We start from the raw sequence: 11325 nt of genomic DNA, 5'->3' as shown, positions 1-11325 counted from the left end.
AGTAACCCAGTAGAAAATATAAACCGATTGTCCTGCTGTAAATCACATGATTAAATCACATGATTAACCCTCTGCTATAGAAAAGTAATGTAAATGTTAGCGCTGCGCAGGTGTAACACACTTTCTCACAGTGACCTCTGCATTTGGCAATACTAGGTCATAAATAACACACCACTGGTAAATTCACAGATACCCAAAAAAAAATTACAGCTAAAAGGTTAAACTTGCAGAGTTCAAATAGTTATGTGACCCAAAGTTTCCTCCTCTGGTCTCCTCCTGCTCCTGCAACAAAAGACAAACACATCGATACATCCACCCCTTTGTCATGTCTGGGTGGGGATTAACCTGGCATAGTGGTGTCAAGTCAGTCAACTCTTGTCAGTTTTATCAGTCCAGTCAGTTCCCTATTTTAATTTTCACTCATTCATTCATTCACTCATTGCTGATAGTGGAATCTATCATCACATTTCGCTTTCACCCTCAGCAATATTACGCCATTTCAAAAAAGAAAAAGAAGAATTTAGATTGGATTACCTCGCTGAATCGGACTACTATATTTCTGATTGTTCCAATAAGTGACTTTCTCCCGAGACCATTTTAATGTGGAGAAACTCACTTTGCTGGAAACGCATCTCCATCCAGTCAGGTGATGGGTTTTCTTTCTCTCTGATGCCGTTTGCACACACTGCTGCTGGACCTGCTCAGGACTCTGCTGTTGTCTCTTGGACTGCTGTCAACTGTTGATGTATGCCTGTACTTCTGGAACTGCACTCCTTGTCTTCAGGCAGAGGTTAGCTTCCGTGGAGCTTGCTTCTTCAGGGTGAGGAACACATAGGAGTTAAGTTGTAAACACAATTCAGCCAAAAATTCGGCCTGAGTGTTTCTTAATGATGTTAACCTATAATTTTCCTCCAACTGCTGCACGTGGAAAATTGATTCAGGTCTGCTTTTCACCTACAAGTAACAAACTAAGACATTTTCATTATTCTCACTGCTTAAAACAACACATCTCCTCTCTCTGGTTCTTGAACTCTCCTTTCTTAAAAACAAAAAGTGAGATTGTAGTTGTTTCAGGCTGAGAAACACCAAACACTCTTCATATTGTCATTGCCTTTTTTTTTTCATCAACACAACTATTTTATTTCTTTTGTGTCCACTAGGGAGAAGGTGACCTGCAAAATCACCTCTTCCCCAGTTGGAGACCACTTCACACATACACCGTGACATCAAATATATTCACACTCTGTTTTTCATCTGCTTTGTTCAGAAATTCATTTATTTCTTCAATGATCTACATACTACGTGCTGCCCGGTGAATACTTTTCAATGTATTCCATCCCCTGTCAAGGCAGACTTACTCAGTTTATTCCCCATTACAAGACAACAATCAGTCACACTCACACAGACCACATCTGGCCCGCACTCGCTCACACGCGCGTTCACACACAAACAAAATAGGCACCGACAGGAGCTCTATCCTCCTTACATATTGGTGGAGAAACCAAACACTCAACACCCTCAGCAGCGGAGAAAAAAAACTCATTTCGGTGCAGAAACCATCTTTCACCATCCTTAAAAAACTGGCGGTGAAACCAGACCTCCTTGAAAACTCGTCTCCCCCTCCTCAGTGGACGCTATGTGTTGGGCTCCAGCTTGGAAGGATCAAATAAATGTTGGGTCTGTGCTTCCACAGGCCCCGCTGGTTTAGAAACGTATTCCCGTTAACGACAAGGAAGCAAGACGAACAGCCATTTTACTTGCTAGCAAGGGAGGCTGGTTGGAACAAGGCTCTTGGAGCTAAACGCTCCTCACCCGTCTCTTAGCCAGCATCAAATAAACAGCCTTCCTTGCCGTCTTTTCATTGAAAGCAGTTACAGTAAACACAAGCACCACCCATTCTAAAAAACTCCTCTGGTCACAAAAGATAAGGTACTGTGTGTGTATGTGTGTGTATGTGTGTGTATGCCTGTGCGAGAATGGAGAATGTGTGTGTGTGTGTGTGTGTGTGTGTGTGTGTGTGTGTGTGTGTGTGTGTGTGTGTGTGTGTGACCTCCTGCTTACCAAAGGGTCATGAAGGCAGGAAGCTTACTAAACAGCAATACAGAACCTTCACATAACACTACAGCCTCCCCGACCAACAGACTGGCTGGGGAGGTCGTCAGAAACAAAGGAATGTCTTTGATCCTACAGTTTGTACTAACATTTACAAATTTGAGTAACACAATGACAACATTTAACAATTTGACTACAACAACGTGTGTTAGTAAAAAAAATAACAATACTTGATTTTGAATATGACATGGTTATTGGTGTCAGACAGACTGATCAATGTATTTCAGTAATCTGCTGATGTTTAACTAAATAACCACGACTTTCAGTCAAGATAGATTCAGTCAGAGGAGAGGTAGAGCGATAAGGAGAGAGACACAGATAGAAAGTAGTGAGCCAACCAGAACTGACAGAGGGGCTGTAAACTGTAGATTGATTCTACCTGCTATGTAAGTTTCTTTATGTATTTAATGTACAACCAGACATGTGGACATACAGTACACACACACATTAAACCAGTAATGTATTGAATTTGATTGCTTCCCCTATGAAGCTGATAATTGGTACTTTTAGGAGCACTTGCACTTTTTTGTTTATTAGTCTAAGCATCCAATCAGCCATTGGTCAAGCAGTAGTGCAAGGAATGATACGGGTTAAAAACCTTTAGTTTAGTTCACACATCAGAAAAACAAAAAAGTTTACTCAATGAAGATACATCACTATATTTCTTATAGTGCAATAACTGGACACATTTCAGCTAATAGTGTCATAGTCCCTGTGGCTCAATAAGGCTACAGGTATTCATGACTGTTTTTCTTCTCTCTCGCTATCTCTACTGTCTCCTCCTCACCTGGGCGGAGCTCACTGTGGGTTTCCGTTTTTGGCCAACACACCTGGAAGCAGGTACTCACCTGTGGCTCGTTATACTGCTAAAAGACGTGGGTGTCATGCTGGGAGGGAGCGCTGCCGCCCAAGAAGGAGACATTATAGACCATCTCTCCCTTCTTTAATCACTGGAAGTGTAAGATCGCTGACCAATAAGATGGATGAGCTCACATCACTAACCTAGTCACAGAGGGACTACCGGCAATGTAGCATCATGATCCTAACGGAGTCCTGGCTAACACCGCTAACTCCGGACACGAGCATAACGCTACCTGGATTCCAGCTGCTCCGGGTGGACTGCACGCGAGAGAGCGGTAAGAGGAAAGGAGGGGGACTGGCAGTGTTTGTGAATGACAGATGGTGTAAACCCGAGCACATCACTGTGAAAGAACAACTCTGCAGCCATTAGCATGCGTGAGTACTACCTGCCCAGGGAATTCTCGCATGTTATCGCGATGCCCCCCTCGGCCAACGTAGATGCAGCCTGTGACTCTCTCCACTCTGTGGTCAGCAGACTGCCATCCCAATGTCTGAAAGCCCTTCTCCTAATATCAGGGGAGTTTAATCATGTCTCACTGAATTCCACACTGCCCACCTTCACCCAGTATGTGACATGCCCAATCAGAGACAATAAAACACTGGACTTACTGTACGCCAATGCAGAAGAGGCATACAGTTCATCACCTCTACCTCCCCTGGGCAGATCTGATCACAACCTGGTGCACCTTGTCCCTGTGTATGAGCCCTTAGTGTGCAGGGACCCACCAGACACCCGCACAGCGCAGAGCTGGTTGGAGGAGGGCGACGAGGCTCTTAAAGATTGTTTTGAGTCTACTGTGTGGGAGGCGATCAGTGACGACCACGGAGAGGACATCGACAGCCGGCAGTACGGACTATATTAACTTTTGTGTGGATAACACCACACCCACCAGGACTGTACAGTGTTTCTCTAACAACAAACCTTGGATTACCCCAGAAATTAAAGCTGTCCTCAAGCAGAAGAAGAGGGCCTTCAAATCGAGAGACAAGGAGGAGCTGAAAAGGGTGCAGAGAGAGCTGAGAAGAATGATAAGGAATGGGAAGGACAGCTACAGGCAAAAAATGGAGAACCAGCTTCAATAAAACAACGCTGGCAAAGTCTGGAGAGGCCTCAGAACCATCTCAGGCCACAAAGTTCAGAACTCTCTGCCTGGGAGGGATGTGAGGTGGGCAAATGATCTGAGTCATTTGTTTAACAGATTTGATTCATCCATGAGGCAGTCTTCAACATCGGCTGCAGACTCACCCACCCCCACTGCTGCTGTTCCACCTCTGACACCTCAGACACTTCACACCTCCTCTACTCACTCTGCTCACCACTCCACACCCCCAACAACAGCATCCAACACACATTTAACACAAGGCTCCAGGCTGTCTCTCTCAACCACCCAGGTTAGGAGGGAACTGAGGAGGATTAAAGCCAGGAAGGCAGCGGTCCAGATGGCATCAGCTCAAGGGTCGTCAGGTCCTGCGCAGACCAACTGTGTGGGGTGATGGAGCACCTCTTCAACCTGAGCCTTAGGCTGGGGAGAGTCCCACAACTCTGGAAAACCTCCTGTGTTGTACCAGTGCCAAAGACTTCACGCCCCAAGAACTCAACAGCTACAGACCGGTGGCTCTGACCTCCCACCTGATGAAGACCCTGGACCAGCTGGTCCTGGCTCAGCTTTGGCGCCTGGTGAGCTCATCATTGGACCCACTTCAGTTTGCCTACCAGCCTGGCATTGGAGCGGATGATGCCGTCATTCACCTCCTACATTGTTCCCTCTCTCACCTGGAGACCGCTGGGAGCACTGTGAGAATCATGTTCTTTGATTTCTCCAGTGCCTCCAACACCATTCTTCCCACAGTCATGAAGGACAAGCTGGAGAATTCAGGAGTGGACCATCACCTCACAACATGAATACTGGACTACCTCACCAGCCGACTACAGTACGTGAGAACTCAGGACTGTGAGACTGTGGACAGCTACAGGTACCTTGGTGTTCATCTGAACAATAAACTGGACTGGACTCATAATTCAGACACCCTCTACAGAAAAGGTCAGAGCAGGCTGTACCTGTTGCGGAGACTCAGGTCTTTTGGAGTGAAGGGCAGACTCCTGAAGACCTTCTATGACTCTGTGGTGGCCTCAGCCATCTTTTACAGTGTGGTCTGCTGGGGTAGCAGCATCTCTGGGGACAGGAAGAGACTGAACAGGCTGATCCGCAGGGCCAGCTCTGTTCTAGGATGCCCTCTGGACCCAGTGGAGGTGGTGAGTGACAGGAGAATGGTGGCTAAGCTGTCATCCCTGATGGACAACATCTCCCACCCCATGCAGGAGACTCTGACAGCACTGAGCAGCTCCTTTAGTGGCTGCGGCACCCACGGTGTGGGACGGAGAGATTTCACAGGTCTTTCCTCCCCACTGCTGTCAGACTCTACAACAAAGACTTCAACTGACCAAACACACACATCCACACATGTGCAATAGCAATAACACTAAGTGTAATATTCTTTTCTAGCATTGTTGTATTATACTCAGTTGTATACAGCATTTTATTTTATTTTATTCTATTGTATATAGTATTTTATTCTTATCCTATTCCAGTCTTTTTCTAATTTTTGCTATGTAACTTTGCACTGTCCACTTTCTGCTGTAACAAAACAAATTGGTACGGTGTGTGTGTAATTTCCCTCACCACCCCGTGGAACCCTTGAACCCCTGAACTCCCTTCACATTCTGTATATAGTCACTCAGTGTTTTTTAAATAAACCATCTTTGCACTTTTCCTCAAATCTGCGCTTGAGTCCGTTCAGTCAACCTTGGCAATAAGCCATATTTTGCACTAAAACAAGGCAAACAGCCAGGACAATATGAAATCCAGATGACTTCCGAGCACTAACAAACAAAAAGAACTCGAATTGCGTCACGGAACGCATCCATGAATGACCCACCCCAAAATGTAGTTCATAAAAAATAATTTAACAAAGAATCATGGCCAAAAACTCAATATAATAATCTACAGATATGTGTCGATTCGTAGGGAGCTTGTAGATGCAGAGAAGGCGGACGGACCTGAGCAGCATCCACAGTTACGCCTCGCCGGCTTAAAAGCTGAACTAGATACTGCAGTGTTGTTGTTGGTATGTGTTTGGCTGACAGCTGAAAAGTTGCAACTGTGTGTGTGGTAAAAAAGAATGCATGGAAATGTGGATCAATCTGCCGTGTCAGCATTACAGTGTGCGCCCCATCCTGGGTATTATTGTACACAGTTCTAATGTGCAATGTATCCTGAAAACAGAAAAAGAGGAGGTTAAAGAGACCCCTAAATAGTTTTTTGTCTTTCTATTGTGATCTTGGTCTCAGAATTCTTACATCCTCTAATATAGGTTTGTTTTTGTGTCGAAAAGAAAGAAAGAAACAGGGGCCCGTTCTTCGTACCTCGCTAAGTAGGTTAGCCGGATTAGATTGTTGACGATTTCGCGTGATCTTGGATCAGTCGGTTCCCCGAAGCTCATCCGGGACTTGCTGTCATAGCAACAGAGCCGTAAGCGTAAACCTGCTCGGGAGCAGGTTCACTTTATGTAAACAGGATTAGATCGCGGCCACGCAGGTATGTCCGCTTCATTTATACGAAAGCAACAGCGATATTCCACCACTGTTTCACCATAAATAAATATTATCAATGTAACTAAAGATAATGCAGCACCTGATCCATTTATTGATTTCACACAGATACATACAGGTCATTTCCTAAAAAAGGGAAATGTACTATTAACATTCTATTACATGTATGTGATTATTACAGATGTAATTCATATTTCAGAGTAGTAATTGTAAATTACTTCGTGTAATCAAGATGAGAGACCACGGCTATAAAAGCGAAGGTGGATTTGGGAAGTCTGTCGCAGCCATGTCCTGTCCGTATACGCGAGCAGCCCATTGCGGAAGGTGCAAGATTGATAAGGAGAGTCCTCAGAATTCAGCGTATATTGTGGGATAGACAGGATCCTTTAGCTCAGCGCGACAGTGTGCTCATAGAGAGATATCGATTTTCCCGTGAGGGTATTATTTACTTAACCAACTTGTTGACGAGGGGGTGCAGGACCACCACCTGTCTTTTTTTCCTCTGCCCTTTTCTTGGTTGCTGTTATGAACAAACTAACAGAGTATTACAGGCCAGTATTACCTTGCCAAGAGACGCAAAGCAATCTAAGAGATAAATATTACCATTCTGTAGAATACTCCTGTATTCCACTTTTACTTGTTCCCATGTTCTTGTGGGTCCTGTTGTGGCTCTAATGTGAAAGGGGATATAATATAACATATTATAATATAATATAATGCCATATGATATTGGACAATATAGTGTCATATGATAGATCTACCCTACCGCCTACTGGTGTTGGCCAGAGGGGCCGATGGCGCGATATGGCAGCCTGGCTACAACCGTAGCTGCCTCCACCAGTGTGTGAATGTGGGAGTGAATGAATAGTGGTATCGTAAAGCGCTTTGGGTGCCTTGGAAAGCGCTATATAAATCCAATCCATTATTATTATTATTATTAAATTACCTACGAGTTTGATTTGTCAGCAACTTTCTGCCAGCCCTCTCTCCTTGCTTTTGCAGCCTTTGCAGTGTTCTCTTGCGTTTTAATTAAACTCTGAAACTCCTGAAATCCCTCACTCAAGAGTTCTTGCTCTGCTGCCGGAAAATACCGAGCACGCCCCTTCGACATTTTCGCCGACCAATCAGCGGGTTGCCGATCAATGTTTCTACTATCGATGCGTAGCCCCTTTTACGACGCCCAGTGATGTCACATTCCTGCGTCCAGCTGTAGTAATCGTCAACAGCAGGTGTGTTCGGGGAACCGGATTAGCGAGCTCACGGTTAGCGCGATGATTTGATCTTGGATGTGTCATTTGATCTTGGATGTAGTAAGCGACGTACGAAGAACGGGCCCCAGGTCTCGTTAAACTGATCCAATACAGGTTAAAACTGAACTGAGAGGAAAGATTTACTCATTAAGTATTAAACAGGCAGATGTACATACATACTAATAAGGACTGTGTATACTGTCAGTTATGGTTGATATGATCGTGGGACGTGTTATGATCACTTTGCAGCTGCTACTTTGTTCAGAGACAGTGGAGACTGAGTTGAGTCTGTTAGAAGAGCTGCTCAGAGTTTTTTTTTTTCATCTGTGCTAAGCACACATAGGTCACATGATGCTGGTGGTAAATTACCTTCACATTATTTCACTGCACTCAAGAGTACAGGTCACACCTAACTTCACAAACTCGCTTCACTGCTCTCAGCTAAGGTGACACGTGCACAGCCTTTAGTCTGCAATCTTTTTTTTACATTTTAAGATCTGAAATTAGACATCAAAACCACATCAGGGTAAAGCTTCACAATTAGATACATTTGATCTACTAAACCTCACTTGCATTATCATGGCCAAGCCAGTCATGAACTCTCAAGTCACTGTGCATTTATAGAGCTACTATTTTAATATATCATAATATATCGTTAGCTTCATAGCATAAGTGCCTAAGTCAATGACTTAGGCACTTATGCTATGAAGCTAACGATATCATTAACTTTAGCATCACTGCAAAGGTAACTCCTAATAAAATACTAAGTTAACTTTTGGATATAAAGGTACTGTCATGAACTGGTGGAAATATGAGAATGGGACCCAAGAGCAGACTCAATACATGAGTTGAAGGTAGGATGGAGGCTTGGCAGGAGCACTGAAAGACTTGGAGGGTCCCTATGAAGCAGGTTGCAAGCAAGAATGAAAGATGAGCAGTGTGACTTTAAGTACACAGAGTGGAGGCTGACTGACTTGAAGTAAGCAGCCAAAAAGATGATTGGACTGGAACAATGATGTCAGCATTGAGTTTTACAGTGTGTGAAAGTGGAGGTGAGATAAAGAATAAACCAGCAGCCAAACACCGAGAAAGCAAACGAGTGATTACAGAGGTTAGTTATTGAAATTACACTTAGACTTCATGTCTGTAGACAAATGTGAAGTAAACAGTCTGCACCAAAACCAGCAACTGAATAATGACTGTGATAAATATTGAATACTACAGCAAAGAATATTTAATACTGTATAAATTTACTGACACGTCTCTTGTAAACAGCCTTTTGTAAAAACTTTACTTGAAAAATGGTATCAAACAGGATTTTAATGATACCCAATTTGTCTTACTCAGTGTCAGTTTGCACTCGTGCTCCTAAAAGCACCGTCACTGTCAGTCTGACTGTACATATAAAAGCACAGCCCGCCTCTTTACCTACAGATCACTTTTACTGAAGCACAGTTCAGTAGGTAAAATAGTAGTGTTGTGTGTCACAATGATAAACATGAAACTAGTTTTACTCTGCACCTTCAGTAAGTACATTTATCACTTTTTTCACATTTACTTCTATACAGTAATCCAGCAGGACTGAACCTTACGTACATGTCATTAATGCTCGCTGTTTGTTCCAGGTTGGATCTCTGTCTTAGCCTTCGAGTTTCACACTGTGGAGGTTCAGCCTGATGAAGAAGTCACGCTGCAGTGCTCCAACCTTAGCAGTTATCCTGTTCACTTATTCTGGTTCAGAAGTAGCAACAGACCAAACGCTAGCAGGATCTCATCTATGTACAGCCCTGAGGGCAATGTGACTTTCTATGAAGAATTTCAAAATGGCAAATTCAGCATGACATCCAACATCTCTGTGCTATTTCTTGAGATCAAACACGTGGATTCATCTGACTCTGGGCTGTATGTCTGTGGCCAGCCCAGTTCTGAAAAGTCCATAGTTTATGGTGCAACAAATTTAAAGGTTCAAGGTAAGATTGTTTTTATTTTTTCTCTATTGATTCATTTAAGGCAATTAAAACGTGTACTATCTTTATTACCAGTCAAAAAACTACAGATACTCTTATTTATTATTCCTGTTATTTATTCTTAATAAGTAATGTAATTTAGTTTTCGTTCTTGTAGAAGGTAGATCACAAAATCCATCCACTATGATCCTGGGCAGTTTAACTGTTTTCCTTCTACTGGTCATCACTGGTCTGATTGTCAAGATCAGGAAATTTCATACAGGTATTTATTTGCTTAAACTTAAACTAAACATGAAAAGGTTTTTAGTGAATAACTAACAGATGTAGCTTTTCTATCAAATAGCTGAAGATGATGGACAGAATCCACAACGCAGTGAGGTAATCTGTTTAAACCGTAGATTCAGATCGATTGATTTATATATTGTCTGATTCAATCATTCATCTGTTAACATCCACCAGTCACCAGCAATCAGTCTTGAATTAGGTTTGAGTTATGTTGCTGAAAATGTACATTTTTATAAACTAAGACATCCACACATCAGCCTAGACTCTAGACAGATTGCTTCTGACCTAGTGGATGTTAAGAGATAAATAAATAATGTGCAAGATTAGTGACTTTGAACATTTTCATTACAGAATGTGGACTCTGGTGCCATGAACTATGCAGCACTGAGTTTCCCTCTGAGAGCAAAAATCAGAAGGTCTGCACCACAGAGAGAGCTGGAGACCAATGTTGTGTACGCTGCTACGAGATAGACTCACAGGAAAAGCAACACAAACTCTCTCACACATTTTGTTGTTACTTGATAAAAATAGTGTGACTGATGGTTGATGGGGGACGAGCTAGTGAGGACTTTGATGTATAGCTTAGATTGTCTTGTAGTGAAAGTGAGTGAAGCTCTGCTGTACTGTAATAGTAACACAGATGTAGTTTACCTTGTTTGACATGAAGAGACAGCAGCTGTGGTCTGACAGTCAATGAAAATCTCATCTCATCTCTGAGGCTTATTTTACAGACATTGTTGCTGGTAAAAGACCTGCAGCTTTTTACAAGTATGTGAGGCCAGACTCTGCAGCAACCAAACAACCAAAGTCATAATCTAGAAAGCCGATGCAAAGTCTTGCCACTGTGACATCCACCTGTCACAGCTACAGACTCTTCTCTGGGCAGTTAAAGCTCTAAATAAATAAACTTGAATCTAGTACATAAATGCATGTATATAATCACACACAAACTCTCATTGAAGCTGAAGCAACAGACTTGCAGGTTGTAATAAAACAGACGTCACCAAAATGTGTTTGAGTTTTTTTCTGGTTTGCTCACAACGTATGTGTAAAACTGAACTGAACTACCAGTCTATCAACAGATATAATATCTTTACTGATGAGTTGTGGCTAATCTTCTGGCTCTTGTAAACTCCATGTAGTTATTTGTGTGTTATTTTTTTAATAGCTTCCGAAAACTGGAATTTTCAGATTAACTTTGCCATCAAAGCTAGCCTTTTTGCCATGAAAGCCTTTTCAA

General features: G+C 42.9%; 1 protein-coding gene across 1 annotated transcript; it reads left to right on the top strand.

The window, feature by feature from the left end:
* Window positions 1–3148: 3148 nt before the first annotated feature.
* Window positions 3149–11083, top strand: LOC113011618 (uncharacterized). The gene is made up of 8 exons (XM_080295142.1): window positions 3149–3248; window positions 3685–3820; window positions 4543–4651; window positions 9209–9218; window positions 9459–9803; window positions 9958–10062; window positions 10144–10178; window positions 10437–11083. Exons 1-8 carry the CDS (start codon window positions 3149–3151, stop codon window positions 10554–10556), a joined length of 960 nt encoding a protein of 319 aa, XP_080151268.1. The 3' UTR covers window positions 10557–11083.
* Window positions 11084–11325: the final 242 nt, after the last annotated feature.

This window comes from Astatotilapia calliptera, chromosome 3 (genome assembly GCF_964374335.1).
Source record: "Astatotilapia calliptera chromosome 3, fAstCal68.1, whole genome shotgun sequence".
Classification (NCBI taxonomy): Eukaryota; Metazoa; Chordata; class Actinopteri; order Cichliformes; family Cichlidae; genus Astatotilapia; species Astatotilapia calliptera.
Note: the sequence above shows the minus strand (reverse complement) of the source record. Positions and strands in the feature narration are given on the sequence as shown.